This window comes from Procambarus clarkii, chromosome 40, assembly GCF_040958095.1.
Source record: "Procambarus clarkii isolate CNS0578487 chromosome 40, FALCON_Pclarkii_2.0, whole genome shotgun sequence".
NCBI lineage: Eukaryota > Metazoa > Arthropoda > Malacostraca > Decapoda > Cambaridae > Procambarus > Procambarus clarkii.
The window spans coordinates 16,650,718-16,670,537 of record NC_091189.1 but is presented as its reverse complement, the minus strand read 5'-3'; the positions used below and the strand labels follow the sequence as shown (position 1 = coordinate 16,670,537).

At 42.3% G+C, this 19,820-nt stretch overlaps 1 protein-coding gene across 4 annotated transcripts in view; it reads right to left on the bottom strand.

The window, feature by feature from the left end:
* The window catches only part of LOC123757940 (uncharacterized), a 444,009-nt gene that overhangs the window by 406,631 nt on the left and 17,558 nt on the right, over nucleotides 1-19,820 (bottom strand). For 3 of the 4 annotated variants that reach the window (XM_045741906.2, XM_069338752.1, XM_069338753.1), the window contains exon 3: nucleotides 13,271-19,634. In XM_045741906.2, coding sequence (XP_045597862.1) covers nucleotides 17,592-19,628 — 2,037 coding nt within the window. In that variant the 5' untranslated portion in view covers nucleotides 19,629-19,634 and the 3' untranslated portion in view covers nucleotides 13,271-17,591. Of the gene's footprint in view, nucleotides 1-13,270; nucleotides 19,635-19,820 lie in introns of those variants that run through there. The other variant, XR_011231015.1, reaches the window with a different exon arrangement.

The following is a 19,820-nucleotide window of genomic DNA, read 5'->3' as shown; positions in this document are numbered from 1 at the left end:
GTTGCTGCTACTGTTACTGCTGCCTACCATTGTTGCTGCTACTGTTACTGCTGCTACCATTGTTGCTGCTACTGTTACTGCTGCCACCATTGTTGCTTCTACTGTTACTGCTGCCTACCATTGTTGCTGCTACTGTTACTGCTGCCACCATTGTTGCTTCTACTGTTACTACTGTTTCAACCTATATTACGTCTACTACTACTACTACTAGTAGTACTGCTAATATCACTGTCAATATTACATCTACCAGTTTGGCCGCGAGAACTGGTATCATCAGTACCTACTACCACTCTTGCTCCGACCCTCGGCCGCCATTACTGTACAAACTCTTTCCCCATTTATATAATTTCCACTACAACTAGCTGCCAGAAAAACATCTACACAAGAGCACCTCCATTCGCTCCTGGCCACCAAACAGCCCAATAACCACCTCTCGGGGCAATTCCACTGCCCCCTCAGCTAGGCGTTAAAGCCTCGCTCCCTCACAATTTCCATCCTATTCGCAGTCAGCTGGTAAGCCCATTTCGCGTATGGCTTGAAACCGACTTGGTGCCATGGGCGGCTTTGGTTGAATTGGGTGTGGCTGGGTTTTGTGAAGTTGGGTGTGACTGGCTTTGGTTGAATTGGGTGTGGCTGGGTTTTGTGAAGTTGGGTGTGACTGGCTTTGGTTGAATTGGGTGTGGCTGGGTTTTGTGAAGTTGGGTGTGGTTAAGTTGGGTGTGACTGGCTTTGGTGTTGTATGTCACTGGCTCTAGTGTGGTTGGGTGTGGCTGGCAGCCTATTTAAGTGAGAGAAAGTAGGAAATGGAAGTTAGGAAAGGAAATGAATGAAAGAAATGTAAGGAAATGCTGGTACCCTCTACGGCTGGTCGACAATTGGAATGCACTGAAAGAAGATGTTGTGGAAGCCACCTCCAGCCACACCTTTAAGGCCAAAATCGACAAAGAATTTTTAATGTCAGAATTGTCAAATTATAACGCAACAGGTACAACAAGGCTGGTAGACGGAACATTGTGTGCTACACTTTCTCCACACACACACACACACACACGCACACACACACACACACACACACACACACACACACACACACACACACACACACACACACACACACACACACACACACACAGGTAGTTGATTGACAGTTGAGAGGCGGGACCAAAGAGCCAAAGCTCAACCCCCGCAAGCACAAATAGGTGAGTACAAATAGGTGAGTACACACACACACACACACACACACACACACACACACACACACACACACACACACACACACACACACAGTTGTAGTTGATTGACAGTTGAGAGGCGGGACCAAAGAGCCAAAGCTCAACCCCCGCAAGCACAAATAGGTGAGTACAAATAGGTGAGTACACACACACACACACACACACACACACACACACACACACACACACACACACACACACAGGTAGTTGATTGACAGTTGAGAGGCGGGACCAAAGAGCCAAAGCTCAACCCCCGCAAGCACAAATAGGTGAGTACAAATAGGTGAGTACACACACACACACACACACACACACACACACACACACACACACACACACACACACACACACACACACACACACACACACACACACACACACACACAGGAGCGAGACTACCACCCACACTGGCTGGTACAGTGTGACAATTACTTTATCTCCTTACTTAAGTGACAAGCATACGTTCCCTTGTAGTTCAGCACTTACACTCTGGGCGGGACAGAAACGGTTGGGCACGTAAAATTTCATCTGATGCCTCTGTTCACCCTAGCAGGTTAGTGTAGGCCTATTAGGTTAAGCAGGTGAAAATCTTTGGACGGCGGCGACCATGCAGTGTCCTGGGGCATCCCGGATGCGCCCTCATTACCCTGGTTCGATCCCATTGGCATGCTTCAAATATTATAATAGATCGTATTATTATAATACTTCAGTGTGCATAAGGTTAGGTAGGCTGTAAAATCCATTGACGAAGCAAGTCTTGGGTTTGATGTGGCAAACACCTGTTGGTGTGGGCGCACTGACAGGTGTTGGTGTGGGCGCACTGACAGGTGTTGGTGTGGGGGGCACTGACAGGTGTTGGTGTGGGGGACACTGACAGGTGTTGGTGTGGGGGACACTGACAGGTGTTGTGGGGGGGACACTGACAGGTGTTGGTGTGGGGGACACTGCCAGGTGTTGGTGTGGGGGGACACTGACAGGTGTTGTTGTGGGGGGACACTGACAGGTGTTGGTGTGGTGGGACACTGACAGTTGTTGGTGTGGGGGACACTGACAGGTGTTGGTGTGGGGGGCACTGACAGGTGTTGTTATGGGGGGACACTGACAGGTGTTGGTGTGGGGGACACTGACAGGTGTTGTTGTGGGGGGACACTGACAGGTGTTGGTGTGGGGGACACTGACAGGTGTTGGTGTGGGGGACACTGACAGGTGTTGGTGTGGGGGACACTGACAGGTGTTGGTGTGGGGGACACTGACAGGTGTTGGTGTGGGGGCACTGACAGGTGTTGGTGTGGGGGACACTGACAGGTGTTGGTGTGGGGGACACTGACAGGTGTTGGTGTGGGGGACACTGACAGGTGTTGGTGTGGGGGACACTGACAGGTGTTGGTGTGGGGGACACTGACAGGTGTTGGTGTGGGGGACACTGACAGGTGTTGGTGTGAGGGACACTGACAGGTGTTGGTGTGGGGGACACTGACAGGTGTTGATGTGGGGGACACTGACAGGTGTTGGTGTGGGGGACACTGACAGGTGTTGTTGTGGGGGGACACTGACAGGTGTTGGTGTGGGGGACACTGACAGGTGTTGGTGTGGGGGACACTGACAGGTGTTGGTGTGGGGGACACTGACAGGTGTTGGTGTGGGGGACACTGACAGGTGTTGGTGTGGGGGACACTGACAGGTGTTGGTGTGGGGGGCACTGACAGGTGTTGGTGTGGGGGACACTGACAGGTGTTGGTATGGGGGACACTGACAGGTGTTGGTGTGGGGGACACTGACAGGTGTTGGTGTGGGGGACACTGACAGGTGTTGGTGTGGGGGACACTGACAGGTGTTGGTGTGGGGGACACTGACAGGTGTTGGTGTGGGGGACACTGACAGGTGTTGGTGTGGGGGACACTGACAGGTGTTGGTGTGAGGGGCACTGACAGGTGTTGGTGTGGGGGACACTGACAGGTGTTGGTGTGAGGGGCACTGACAGGTGTTGGTGTGGGGGACACTGACAGGTGTTGGTGTGGGGGACACTGACAGGTGTTGGTGTGGGGGACACTGACAGGTGTTGGTGTGGGGGACGCTGACAGGTGTTGGTGCGGGGGACACTGACAGGTGTTGGTGTGGGGGCACTGACAGGTGTTGGTGTGGGGGACACTGACAGGTGTTGGTGTAGGCGCACTGATAGGTGTTGGTGTGGGGGGCACTGACAGGTGTTGGTGTGGGGGACACTGACAGGTGTTGGTGTGGGGGACACTGACAGGTGTTGGTGTGGGGGACACTGACAGGTGTTGGTGTGAGGGGCACTGACAGGTGTTGGTGTGGGGGACACTGACAGGTGTTGGTGTGGGGGACACTGACAGGTGTTGGTGTGGGGGACACTGACAGGTGTTGGTGTGGGGGACACTGACAGGTGTTGGTGTGGGGGGACACTGACAGGTGTTGGTGTGGGGGGACACTGACAGGTGTTGGTGTGAGGGACACTGACAGGTGTTGGTGCGGGGGACACTGACAGGTGTTGGTGTGGGGACACTGACAGGTGTTGGTGCGGGGGACACTGACAGGTGTTGGTGTGGGGGACACTGACAGGTGTTGGTGTGGGGGGCACTGACAGGTGTTGGTGCGGGGGGCACTGACAGGTGTTGGTGTGGGGGCACGGACAGGTGTTGGTGTGGGGGACACTGACAGGTGTTGGTGTGGGGGACACTGACAGGTGTTGGTGTGGGGGGCACTGACAGGTGTTGGTGCGAGGGACACTGACAGGTATTGGTGTTGGGGGCACTGACAGGTGTTGGTGTGGGCATGAAGCGACCACTGGGTGCTTGAGCGCTCATCTCTCAACCTTATCTCAACTTGTCAGCAGATACACGTCATCTCGTATGTAATACAATTTATACAGTGAATTTTACGTTGTATTAAAATCTTACCTAACCTGTCCTAGCCTAACCTATCCTAAGCCAAACTATTCTAACCTAATTAAACCCAATCTATCCTACCCTAACCTATCCTATCCTAAGCCAACCTATTCTAACCTAATTTAACGCAATCTATCCTAACCTAACCTATCCTAGCCTAAGCCAAACTATTCTAACCTAACCCAACCTGTCCAGCTAACCTTATCTAACCTAGCCTAGTTTAATTGAACGTGACCTAGCTTTTCTTAACCTAACCCTCCACTGCCTCTCCCCGTCTCCCATTCCTCCCTATCCCCTACCCTACCCTCTCCCCCTACGCCTCTCCAGACTGCTTGAGAACAACTTTATCTGGTGTTTTTGTGACCTGGTTCTCTTCCATCTTCTGCCTGTCACCTTTTGCTCGCCAGTTCCCATTCTTTATCTTTCCTTGTCTGGTTTGCCTTGTTAATCGTTTTTACCAGTTGGCTCACTTGATCTTTGTCTCTCTCTCTCTCTCTCTCTCTCTCTCTCTCTCTCTCTCTCTCTCTCTCTCTCTCTCTCTCTCTCTCTCTCTCTCTCTCTCTCTCTCTCTCTCTCTCTCTCTCTCTCTCAGGGAGGAAAACCCGCCTTCTATAATACCAACCCGTTCTCTTGAGTTGCCACAACGGACAGAAAATGTTGTGCTTAAACACCCGAACCTAACCTAATCTAACCGAGCGACCAATGTTTGCGAGCCGCTGTGATAGCTAAATGAATTGTGGGGTTCAGTCCCTGAGCCCATTATGTGCCTCTGTAACCCTTTCCACTACCGCCCATAACATGGGTATGGGGTGCATAATAAATGAACTAAACTAACGCTGTGATTTACAGCACATCATATTTTGTCCGTTGAGGATTTTGACGTCAAAATGCGATGTATTACTGGAGGTGGCAGGTTGATATAGCGCATGTGGCAAGCAGGAACCAGTAGCTCATCTATACTGAATTTGTTTTCCACGGTCAAGAACACACGTGCGGGATGGCAACTGTTATTTGGCCTGCTAGTTGCCTAACGTCGCTGGCCATGGCAGGAAGGTCACATATATATATATTTTTTTTTTTTAGATATATACAAGAGTTGTTACATTCTTGTACAGCCACTAGTACGCGTAGCGTTTCGGGCACGTCCTTAATCCTATGGTCCCTGGAATACGATCCCCTGCCGCGAAGAATCGTTGTTACAACCAAGTACACATTTTACTGTTGAGTTAAACAGAGGCTACAGTTAAGGATTTGTGCCCAGTAAATCCTCCCCGGCCAGGATACGAACCCATGACAAAGCGCTCGCGGAACGCCAGGCGAGTGTCTTACCACTACACCACGGAGACTATATTGCTTTTTGCAATATTTCAATTTGTGCAATATTGCTGCCCGTTCTCTTGATTTTGATTTTCCATAACACATCCACACAACCCACCTAACAACTTCTCAATACATAGAAAACGTGTATCTTTGTGAGCTGCTACTTTTCATAATACTTTGTAATTTGTACGTTGGGGACCAGAACGTACAAAATGAGACGTATTAGTTGAGAGGATGGGTTGCATAGTGCCCCATAATGTCCAGGCCTGGTTTTATTGCTTGTTTCTAAGTACCGATGTCTGGTAATTGTCGGCTGTTGTGTAGTGTCCTCCTCTTCTCTTTCTTGATAGTAGGTGCAATTTGCATGAAGGGTTCGCCCTCCCGATGACCGCACCAGTACAGATGTTAGGAAACGCGTGGATGTGGAGATTAATAAGAGGCTCAAAAGTGCTCGTTGCGCTGAGCCGTAGAGAAAGAAGTGGCTAATTAATTTACAAGGTCAGTATGGAGTATACCACAACGCGCTGGGACCCAGGTAAGGTAAGGACCCAGTGGATAGAAAGTACAAAACACGGACTGAAAGCCAAGGCACACAACCATACGCCTGACGGACCCACAGCAGACATAACAAGTGGGAGACGAGGGCAAGCAACGCCACACCTACTCATACTTCTCCGGAAAGTCCGCCGCCGCAAACCGGAGACAGTATGCCTCCCAAAGGCACTCCATATCAGGACTGACAGGCGCACGAGGACGCGCTATAAAGTCTGGAACCCCGGACATAAAAACACGTAGACGAGGTACTCAAATAATAGACGGGCACAGAGGGATCGTCAACAGCCGCTCCCACTGTCAAGGGATCGTCAAGGCCCCGGTCCACATCACCATCCGCGCTACACACCACAGGAGGAGAGACCACCCTCCACTGCGGGGAACCCCCTGCACGAGTTCAGAGGTTAACGGAGAGACATTGTCACCGGTGGCAGCAGCAGGCACGTGAACCCCCTTCACCACCGTCACAGGCGACACCACCGCCCTGGGTACCACCCCATCGACACCCCACAGACTCGCAAGTATCAAACTCACCCACATCGGCCCAGTCAGGAATAGTGAAACGCTGCGAGCGCTTGGAACCCGGCTGCACATCGTCAGAGCCGGAGGCAGAACCTGAAGCACGGGAAGCGCAGGAAAGGCGCACTTTCACACGGCGCAAGACATCAGCAGCCACGACGACAGGAGGGACCGGTCCCAACACAGCAGAAGGCCCCACCTCCACATCACCCCCCAACACAGCCGGGACAAGCAGCGGGGACGGAGAGACAGAATCCACAGGACAAGGCAGATGAACAGGCGCAGAAGACGAAGAAGCTGGAAACAGAGAGGGAGCACCCGGGAGATCTATAGCGGCACCAGGAACGCCACCAGCAGCAGTACACCCAACCGAGGCTGGCACAACCACCGGAGCACAAGCCCCACCAGGAGCAGGCACACCACCTGGCACAGGGCGCGTCACATTAGTCAAGGGCACGTCCACAAATGCATCCACCGGGTCCTCCTTCTCCCGCCAACGGCGGGAAATCTTCCTCACGAAAGAGATTCACTTGGGGGACGACAGCGGCCGTGCAGGCAGCAGCTAGGTGGCCTCACAAACCACAACCAAAACACGATGCGAGGCTGACGGGTATAATATACCCGGATATAATACCCCATGAGCCGCACCGAGGACGAGATATCCGACCGCAGCCACATCCCCAGAGTGCGGATACTAGTCTAGACGCCCGGAGGAAACCATATTGAGCCTCACACTCAAGACAGCACCATACTGCCCAAAGTATCGCCGCAGTAGCTCCTCCGGGAATTCAAGGGACGCACCATGCACGCTGACAAAGGTGAGGGTCCCACTGCGGTTCGAGATGATCACGGTATCAGCAGCGTCCGGGAGGGATAAGGACTGCTCCTCATAACTGCATATAAACGCCCTGTAGTCATCCCCATGCACAAACTTCACAATAGCTCGATGCGAAGACCCCAATTCCACACCATAGATCGCCGCCACGGAGACACGCAGCATATCACACATCACTAATTCCACGGCTGGGTAGTTGGTCCTGCCAGTAAATTCCAGGCCCATGTAATGTAATACTAACAAATTAAAGCACCGTAATATTGACGTTTTCTACGCATCGGCCTCGATAGGTTCGGTGGGATGCTTGGGTTTCCTAACGTTTCTGGTTAGGAAACTTTTTTTTTTTTACGGAGAAGCGAATTGAGGAAAATGGCTGAGGTTATCTGACTTGAGACAAGGTTGACGGGCCAGGATTTATCCAGCTTTTGTGCAAACACAAAACGTACATCTTTCATTAATTATGGTGGCTTTGTTTACTTGTATTAAAGTTTACGAGCTTGGAAACTCCACAACTCCATAAGCTTATTATTGTTATAAACAACCTCCTAGTGCTTCAGGGCTCATAAACCGTTTAATAAATGTAAACAAAGCTGACATAATTAGGGAAAGATAATCATTTATTATAATAATTATAATAAATTACAATCTTTCCTCAATCAATCATATTTAATTTTTTTCAAATATAAATTAATATTAAATATTAATTAATATTAATATATTATAACTGTTACTGTTACATACGACTCACAACTGATTTCGTTCGAACACTTCCGGAAAAAGTGCTTTGCTGACGATTTTTTTTTCGAACCACAACGCTATAAATGCGTTGTGGTTCGTACCCACGTACTACATTTGTAGTACCCACATACTACATTTGTAGTACCCACGTACTACAAATACAAATAATCGGCAACATAATCTAAACACCTAACCTAACCTATGCCTATATATGTACATTATGCTAATATATTATTATAATAATTTATATTTGAGAAAATTCCCGTTTTGAATGAACAGCATGTACAAATTTATGAATGCGTCTGTGGGGTCGACCGCTGGATGTAATGGACTTAAGTCGAGGACGGGTTGTGTGTAAACCGTTTTTCATTCATAAACAGGGGGTTTGGCGGGTGCATGTAATCACTTTTGGGTCTTGGTTTAGAGGACGGGCTGATTTATTTAACAGTTTATGAGCTCCGAAGCACTACGAGGTACAGGTTTCGTAAGTGGTTGCGTAAATGCTTGATGAATCCTGCTTAAGCCATCGAGTCCCACCGGTGTTGTTGTTGTTATAGATTCAGCTACTCGGAACAAGTTCCAAGTAGCACGGGCTATGGTGAGCCCGTAACTTACCCGGCACAGGAGCGAGGCAAGTAGCACGGGCTATGGTGAGCCCGTAGTGGACTTACCTGGCACAGGAGCGGTGCTCTCTTCCCCCACCGGTGATCGGTGGCTTTTCTTAGCCCGTTGGAGAGGAGACAGGGAGAGGCTTCGGTCGTAAGCTTGCGTGTCCCCCAAGAGCGTGGTGTGATCAACACTGTTGTGTGAGGCTCAGGGGTTGTGTTGTGGCTGTACTCAGGTCCAGCGGCGCCATGGGGGTAAGACCAGGAGCTGGAGTGCCACTGTAAGACTGACAGCCTACACGTAGTTAATTCCAGTGTGACCTGTGCCGGAAGGAGCATAATAATGCCTCACACTTCGTGCTCACCAGATAAAAAACAAGATTTTATCCCGTAATTTCGTAAGGGTAGATTCGGTCAGGTCAGGTCAGGTTAAACGTAAGATAAGTTAAATTAAACAGTGAATTTAACGTTATATTAAATTCTGACCTAACCCAACCTATCCTAACCCAGCCAATTCTAATCTACCCAATGAGAGGTATATGCTTCTCTCAAGTCTTAGACCCCTACTTTCTACTAGCAATTCAGCCCGTCCTCTCGGGCTTTCACAACGCCACTAAACTGATGTACTAAATTGCCTGACCCTTACATAAGAACATAAGAATAAAGGTAACTACAGAAGGCCTATTGACCCATACGAGGCAGCTCCTATTTATAACCACCCAATCCCACTCATATACATGTCCAACCCGCGTTTAAAACAATCAAGGGACCCCATCTCCTCCACGTTACGCGGTAATTGGTTCCATAAATCAACAACCTTGTTACACACAGAAATCACAATAGCGTGATGCATCAAATGAACAAATTCACAAGGGCCGTGACGAGGATTCAAACCTGCGTCCGAGAGCATCCCAGGCGCTGCCTTAATCGACTGAGCTACGACATGGTCAAAAGAGTTGAAATCGAAGTTCTGCTGAACTTACTGGATCCTGCAGCCTTTCCGAGGCACAAACCAGGGTTTTACACAACTCCCCCCTGCACTCGAGCTATGTCGAGTGCCGTTCTCCCTCTTCGCCCTTACTTCATTACACACAGAAATCACAATAGCGTGATGCATCAAATGAACCCTGGTTCATTTATCTTTTAATCAGTCTTTCATGTGGCACTGTATCAAAAGCTTTGCTGAAGTCAAGGTACACAACATCACAATCCTTACCACTATCAACTGCCTCAACTATGCTGGAATAAAAAGATAGCAAATTTGTTAAACATGAACGGTCATTTGTAAAACTGTGTTGCGACTCATTTATTAATTTATGTGTTTCAATATGAAGATGAATTGTATTTGCAATTATCGATTCAAGTAACTTTCCCACAATAGACATTAGGCAAATTGGACGATAGTTTGACGCAAGTGATCTTTATCAGTCTCCGTGGTGTAGTGGTAAGACACTCGCCTGGCGTTCCGCGAGCGCTATGTCATGGGTTCGTATCCTGGCCGGGGAGGATTTACTAGGCGCAATTCCTTAACTGTAGCCTTTGTTTAACGCAACAGTAAAATGTGTACTTGGATGAAAAAACGATTCTTCGCGGCAGGGGATCGTATTCCAGGGACCTGCCCGAAACGCTACGCGTACTAGTGGCTGTACAAGAATGTAACAACTCTTGTATATATCTAAAAAAAAAATCTATCTCCTTTCTTGAAAATTGGTACCACATTAGCAACCTTCCATGACTCTATTGATTTATTAAATATGGTAGACAGTGGCTCGCAAAGCTCCTCTTTGCATTCTTTAAGCACCCTGGCAAACACTTCATCCGGCCCTGGGGATTGGTTTGGTTTGAGTTTTACTATTTGTTTAATTACATCCTCCCTGGTAACTGTTAAACTAATCAACCTGTCCTCGTCCCCACCCACATAGACTTATTTGGCTGAAGGCATATTGTTAAGTTCCTCTTTAGTAAATACAGATATTAAATATTTATTAAAAATACTACTCATCTCCTCGTCATTATCCGTTATTTGACCTGTCTCAGTTTTTAATAAACCTATCCTTTCCCTAGTCTTTGTTCGATTAGTATTTGATCTATTAAATTTGTATGGTATACTACGTTCCTGTGCTTTGCTTAGAATATTTTTAAATAAGTTACATTTATATAATTTTAGGAAAACTCAGATTTCGTATTACTTATAAATAAATAATAAATAAATGTTTATTTAGGTAAGGTACATACCTAAATAAGCCTACATACCTATTAAGTACCTTACATTAGGTAAGGTACTTAACGCCCCTGTTCAGCTAGCAGTAAGTAGGTACCCAGAAGTTAGTCAGCTAGTTGTGGGGTTGCATCCTGGGCGGGGTTAGTAATTAGATCCCTTACCTCGATATAAGCCTAACATGTACTGTATATATAAACTGGCTGCTGTCCCCGACACATGAATTGTTAACTGCCCGAAACGCTTTGTGTAATAGTGGCTTTAGGCTTTGTATGTACTAGCTCTATCTATAAATCCATCAATGTTTGTATCTCACCTTGTATGCATGTACTTTACCTGAATAAACATTTGATTTGATTTGAACTACAAGTAAAATTAAAAATAAACCAACAGAATTCATTATTGGACATCACAAGCTATTATTATTATTATTATTATTATTATTATTATTATTATTATTTATTATTATACAACTTCACTGTTGATACCTACATTAAGGTATTTGTTGTCCCCCAAATTGTAGTGCTCTGAGTATTGACACTGATAGATTAAGGGCCATTATGTTATCTTGTGATGATAGATAGTAAGTACTGAATTTTGACAGTAAGATAAGACCACAGTTAAAGCTTTTAATAACGTAATGCACAAGTAGAACTTGCTGTCATGTTTTTGGTATTTGTACCAATAGCCTACAGATGTCAGCAACATAGCATGTGACAGCATTATTAGCATAGCAGGTGACAGCCTCATCTGTATAGCAGATGACAGCTTCGTTATGTGTATGAATATCTGTTACAAATTTATGCATTAAAGTACGGTATTAATTTATGGGGGATAAATACTTCACCCTGAATATATAGCCAGAAAAGGGAGGCAGAATTATTACTTTGAACCCCCTAAAGATATAATTAAGGCAGTTCTGGCCCTCGTGTGAATTCTGAGTCATGTCAACAGTCTTCCATTGACTAAAAGAGAGGCTAATTATTCTACGATTAGTTCTCTCTGTTAGCCGTGTCGAAAGCTATTTAGAGATCAATAAAAGCCACCTGTTGGCCTACATACCTGTTCCTATTGACCATTGCTCATGCCAGATGAGAATTTTGGCCTTGCCTGATCAAATACTTAACAAATCAAGTTAAAGTGCTTCCAGTTGATGTCTAATTTAAGGTATTAAATCAACAGAATACAATCCTCCCGAGAACTCTGCGTATATAGTATAAGTTTATATGACTTTGTATCCATTTTGCTTGTATAGCTATTATAAATCCCTGTATCCAGCGGACTGGTAAAAGATCCCGCTGGTACTGGTTTTCATGACACGCATTTTTATTTTCATTATTAAATTATCTACAGTAAAAACTTTTATTAAACAGTTCTAGCAGATGACAAATGGGCAGCCTAGTCAGTACTTTCAATTCTATATCTTATGTAAATTCTATTAAACTTTTGCACACTACTGTTGCCTATCTATTCTATTAATTTCCATTAGAATGGTATCACCAGTTAAATTACCTTTTAGTAATTATGGGTTGCCTGAAATACTGCTATGTTAGTGACTTAATTCATATGCCTTTTCGTCATCTACTAATTAACCACTGTATTATGTTCTTATGTATATTTTTTAAATAAGATATTATTATACTGTAGTAGCAGGTGATTTTTGCTGTCCTGATCCTGTACATAGCTTACCTAGCTTACTCTCTCCCATTTGGATTCACCTGTGGGCCACCATCTCTAGTAGCCTCCATGGGAACAGGGACCCCCTGAGGGCCAGCATTTTTTTTTATTTTTAGAGGGGAGTTAAGAGGACGGAGAGGCACATGTGAAGGGAAATTTAGAAGTGGGAAATACAGTGAGTTATGAGGGCCACGATTTCAATGGCTTCAACTGGGACAAAATGTCATGAGGGCCAATATCTATAGCTCCCTTGAAGGGGGTCAAGAATTCACTGGCTTGTCAAAGGAGTTCACCCATTATCAGCAGCTAATTCTTTAGTTACCCATACCATTGTGATGGTATGGTTACACCACTATTGTAATAGGCCTAGCTTCCACACTGATGTGATAAACCTGGCAAGCAAACTTCTTGTAACTTGCGTCAAACTCTTTACTGGCTAGTTAACAATTATTACTCATCTTATATCAAGTAGCATTTTCCATTAAATGAGGTCTTCATTATTATAAGTACATGTACAGTACTATTAGGAAATTAATTAAATATCCTTAATTTAAACACATTAAAAGCTTCAATATTAAAAAAACGTTATTATTAAATCTTTTCCGAGTCATAAGCAAACCTTGTTATTATACAGTAATTGATATTATTAGGAGGAAAGGAAAAAATAATTGTACAATGGTGAGAATATATTGCTTTTAAACAAACACAATCCAATCCGTAAATAATTTATACAAACATTTAACAATACATCACATATTAAACCACAGCTCATATCTTTGATATAGATTATAAGGCTTAAATTACCTGGGTATTTTTCAATATACAAAGGCTTGTTCGTAAGAGGAATACAATTCTCCATAGCAATGAATACATTTTTGCATAAAGTAATAAATATAAAATCCCCCTACTTGTAAATGGATCCATGAAGCATTTCCATGTCTACCTATGAAACCTGTACATCTTTCCTCGATCATAGCATAAGAACGTAAAAATTAAGGAAATGCAGAAGGCCTATGGTCCATAAAAGGCAGTTTCTACATATATCCATCTAAATGAATTCAGATATACAGCATGTCTATCATATACTTGAAACAAACCATCTATTCCACATCTATTATGTAACCAGATAATTTGTTCCATAAATCAACTGTTTCCAAACCAATATTTACCATAGCCTTCCCTAAATCAAACTACTCGAATTTATATAAATTGTTTAGTTCTATTTTATATATAATTTATAATAATTCATTGTATCAGGGTGACAGGAAGCCAGTGTGTGTGTTCATACACGTTTTTGCTTTTAATTCAAGTAAGTTTATATCCATTCTACAGGATGGAGATCAAAACTGAACAGTATAATCTAAACAGGGCAAGATAAAGCTTAGTTATATTATTTGTCTTGTTGCAAATGCTTCTAGAGATTAATCCCAGTATCCTATTTGCCTTATTCCATACAATTACACAAAAAATTTTTGCCTTAAGACTCCTACTAATCACAAATCTTAGATCTTTCTTGGATTCACATCTTTACAATTTCAACATTGTCCAGCTGATATCTGGAACTATATTATTATCATTATTTCCTAAGCTCAGAACCCTACATTTTTTTTGGCATTAAACATTAAACATTTTCTTGGCATTATCTGTCACTCTTTTGTCCACTTTGAAAGAATAGATAGTTTTGTAGCAATTTGTTGTCTTCTGAATGAGTCTCTCATGAGGCACAGTATTAAAGGCCTTGCTGAAATCAAGACACAGAATGTTGCAATCCTTCACACTGTAAACTACTTCAAATATACTAAAACAGAATGAAAGTAAATTTGTTAAACACAATTGGCCCTTGGAAAAACCACGTTGTGATCCTTTTATTAATCTGTTTTACAAGATGCAATCAACTGAATTATGGAATTATCAGTTCAAAGCAATTACCAACTAATCAACATTCAGCAATGTAAAGTTTTTGTTTTAGACAACCTTGTAGTGTTCTAGAGCTAATAAGCTGTTTAATAATAAGAATAAGTTGCCATGATTGATGACAAATGTACAGGAAAAAAGTGAACACTGAATTGCTTGATGAATCCTGACCCTGATCATCTAGTATACAAATCACACATCACAAATAAAATTCTTCTGGGCATAATCCTGGAAAATATAACTTATACAAGTGGATGAAGCATTATTATGCAGAGAACTATAAAAGCCCTACAAGTGCTTCATTGATAACTAAAAAGGCACACAAAGGCACTAGTAATATTTGAGATTATATGAGGAAAGTTAAATTTTGTGCTTGGACATGGAAAAACGCTTCTCTTCCAGTTTGGAGTAAATACAATGTTTATTTCAACACTTTCTAAACATTAATTAATTCTCACATCTGGTTGTAAGTGATGGAAGTGGTTGAATCACCAAAGGCACTGAGATCAGAAATTAAAATTACATATGCCATTACTTTCCCCCTGGCCAAGGAAACCTCTCTCTCTCTCTCTCTCTCTCTCTCTGGGACTATCTTCCAAGAAGATGCTTCTCCCTAGACATCACTCTATTGACCTATCTTCGGAGAGACTTCTCCTTGGCCTTATCTTCCAGGGAGAGACAACTCCTTAGACCTATCTCCCAGGGAGACAACTCTTTGAACCTATCTCCCAGGGAAACACAACTCCTTGGACTTATATACTAAAGAAACATCTTTTCCTCGACCTATCTCCAATGGAGATTCCACTCCCTGAACCTAATTCCCTAGAAGACCCACTCCATAGAAATAACTCCCAAGGAGACCTAACACCTATCCATATAAAATAAACACATACAAAATTAAGAAAAATGATAATTCCAGCAGTAAAAAGTTAAATACAGTATACTGTATACAAAATAAATAATTCTGTAATTTTCAAGATAGTTAATAATCTGGTATATATAAAGCTGAGAGTGGATACAGTATATAGCATATATATTTCTATAATACCTTTCCAATACATATAAAGTGTTCATATAAATAGTTTCCTTTCATACATTAACACAAATTATTCTCCAGTCTTCATACACTGTATATGAAAAACACAAATAATTTAAAACTGATTATGAAGCTTAATGACCCCATGCACACACACACAGTGTTTCATAGTGCATACTTAGGTCATGTACCTCTAAAATAAGATTTAGATTCTGTAGTGCTATATAGTTTACTACATAATCAAATGCATGCCCATTATTTAAAGGTATATGTGTATGAAATAAAATATTTAACCTTATGTTAGTACTCAAGGGAGTTTAAACATGCTAAACAAACCTTCCACCAAGAGAAAGTTCTTATTCTCTTCTGTATGCATCACAGTGACAAATTAATGATCGTGATATAGTGGAATATCAATATACATTTATATTAAATTACATTAATAACTATACAGCACATGGATTTTTTTTTAATTTTGTGCTATGGTGAGCAGTCACCCAGGGTACTAATGTAGCAGTAATAAACATCTGTATATATTTTACAGCAAAATATTAAAAAACAACTGAAATATATAAACACTATAGTGATACCCTTTTTTTTGTAATGCAATATATAATTTTCCTCAAAACTGACCATTGTACTACTTGATAATTTAGAAGGTCTTCATCAATAAGCCAATGACCACAATGATTTATAAAATGTTTCAGTCTTTGGTTTAATGATGACTCCATCTCATAGCAACCAATCTGTTTAGATGTATTTTAATAAAAAATATTCTAGTTAAAATACAAATATAAAAAAAATGGCTGCATGTATGGGCAGCTCAACAGCAATAAAATAGATCCCATGACGTTTTTCGACTAGTGGCAATGCTATTTATAGAGAAATTGGAGAAAGTAGGTATTTGGGAAATAATTCTAAACGATGAATCAAATACTCTATACAAAAACTGATCCTAACAAGGAAACAAATATAAATTGTTCAAAGAATGAAAAATGTGACAATTCTTAGACATAAATAGTTTATTTACCCAAGACTAATATGCTAAGAAACCACCAACTATACAGAAAGCACATACTGTATTAAGGCACAGCATTAACCCTCACGCACTACTACTAACTCAGGCATCACGCTACTTAACAATGCACTCAATCAAATATACTGTATAATTCTTAAAACAAAAAATTCTGTAACTTTAAATCTGCAGATTACTGGGAAGCATTATACATCATATTCATCAGTATTAAGAAAAACAATACTGTATATATATATATACTGTATACTGGTACTGTATAATCAGAATGTTAAAAATAATTTAACCTCTTGAAAATTATATTCCTTTAAGGTTACAAGAGCTACTAAGTCATAAAAATTGGCAATTGCTGTTAAGAAGCTCCTCAAAGCACTCACTACTTTGTAATAATGTAATACAGTACTATAGCACAATCAAACATTTGTTGTTTTTGCCCTAAATGAATAATAAAATATTACCGTAAAGGTGGGCATTAACATAAAAACACTATAATGTACAGTACTGCATATCACACACACACACACACACACACTAAAGATTTTGCACCGATTATGCATAACGAATAAGAAATATTTAAGCACAAATCAACGTTACCCTTGTTTTGCACTGAAGACTAAAAAGCTATATAAAATAGCAATGTATTAATAGTAATAAAAATAAAATAAAGGTCACTTCTAGGCAATGTTTAAGACAGTTTTTCAAATTTGTTATGCATTTTTTAAATCCATCATTGAATTCCAAACCTCCACACCCAATTTTATATGCAATGATATTATAAATTGTATAAATGTGTTTCTTTAGTTTTATATCTCAAGCAGCATAAATATGCATGTTTTATCTCATGGCTTCCCTTAACAAGCTCTCTAAATTGAACATCGACATCATTCACTCATACACCAGTATAAATTCATAAATACACATTTCCTGCTATTTTATTTCCAAATTGTATAAACTCACACTCCTTTAACAGAAGGTAGAGTCAACATGGAAATTTGTAGTGGACTGTCTAGTTGGTGTTCTCATCCAGATGACTAAATAGGTTGTCAATCTCAACTTGAAAGCGAGACTTAATGGGGATCCTTTTATTTTTGAGTGCTGCTGTAACCAGTCCTGATTCTGGGGTCCAAGGTTCAGGTGTGAGGAAGACTGCTGCTGGGATATCCCAGCGTCCAAGTCCTTGCTTCTTGCCATGAATTTGCAGCTCTTCCAGAACGGCATTAATAACTTTTGGATCACTGCAAAGATCTTTAAAGCTTGCATTTTCTAAATTACTTGTACCAAATTTCATTCCAATTTTATTTAAGTAATTAGGAGATGGAACAACTATGGCCACCGTATTCTTGGCTCCTGGATATGCATATACACAGATACTCTCTATGAGTGAAAGGGTTTTAAGATTACTCTCTATACTACCTAAAGAAACATATTCACCATTACTCAGCTTCACAAGGTCTACTCTCCGGTCAATCACACGTAGAACACCAGTTTCGTCTATCTCACCAATGTCACCTGTTTTAAACCATCTAACACCATCCTTATTGAAAAATACTTCTTTAGTTTTCTCAGGGAGCCTGAAGTAACCTCTGGACACCATGGGTCCACCCACAACAATTTCACCCCTTGGGTTTGGCTTATCTGTTGATAGATAACCACCCTCTTCCCAATCTTCTAATGAGAGTAAAACTCCATGATTAGGTGGCCCACAGTGTCCTGTGCGAGCATCATTTGTATCCATGCTGCTAATACATGCTGAGGTTTCTGTTGCCCCATATCCAACTTGGAGAGTGCACCCAAATAGTGCTCGAATTTTACTATGAATTTCTGGTGACACTGGTGCACCTCCCACTACCAACATTCTTAACTGCCCACCAAGCTCCTCCTTAACCCTATTGAACACCAGAGCATCCAATACTTTACTGGCAAAAGAAGAATTTACTTGTCTTTGCTTATATTTTAGTGCCTCACTAAAGAACTTTGCTTTAAAGTTACCCTGATCTTCAATCACCTTTGTAACACCTTTGATAATTCTCTCCAAGATGAGAGGTACTGCACTCATGCATGTAGGTTTTACTACTCTGGCATCGCCAAGGGTGCCTTTCATAATCTTGGGGCTACTGTTCGTTAAAGTGAATGGAGACGAATAAGCTATTGTGACATTCATAGCAATGAGGGCTGTCTCTGTACCCAGTTCCATAACATGAGCTAATGGAAGATACGCAATATAAATATCCCCTAATATTAAATCAGCCTGGATACAGTATGCTGAAATAGAGGAAAAAATGTTGGCATGGGTTAACTCCACTCCTTTTGGATGGCTTGTTGATCCACTTGTATACATAATAATCGCCACTGCATCTGGTGTTGGTGAAACCAATGGTTTGGTTTTATCTGATGCTTCTAAATTTAATATATCTTGAAATGGGAGTATAGTAACATCTTTGGAAACTTCTTGAGCAGAACCAATGCCTTCAAGCTGATCTTCAATGACAATAATATTGGTAACCAAGACACATTCTGGAATTATTTTATACACACGATGTAATAAATCATAGGAAGTAATGATTGTGTTAACCTCAGTTTCCTTAAGACTATGAACAACACTCTCATTCGGAAGGTTTGTGTAAAGTGTCACCACACTCGAATTATTGCGCAAACATCCCACTGCAGACACATACCATTCAGCCCGTATCTCAGCAAATACTGCTACACGATCACCACTACCTATTCCCAAGTTTCGCATTCCATCACTGAATTTCACAACCATTTCTTGAACCTCTCTATATGATCGGTATGTGTAGTCCCCTAAGCGCAGCTTCTCCATTTTTTTCCCCTTTTCCAATATTTTTTCCCGCTCCAGAAGTTTCCTGGTGCCCATGCAATCTGCTTCACCATGGATGTTTGCTGCATACTCAAGAATGGCAGGCACAGTGATGGCATTCATTTTCTTCAAATTCTCTACCAAAGCAAAGCCATGCTTGTGGCCACCCTCTCCTTTGATCCAGTATCCATCTTCATTACGAATGCCTCCTTTCTCCACTCCCATGATGACCTAGCACAATTAAAACAACAAAATTGTTTTAAAATAAAACAATTCATACATCACAATTGTTAATGGTAAGAAGTGGCAATAAATGACTAAGTACTCAACCTATTAAATTTTGAGGATTACTAAATAAGCACTGAAAAATTTAATACACTAAGTTTAAAATTAAGAAATTACCATATCCTTATTATA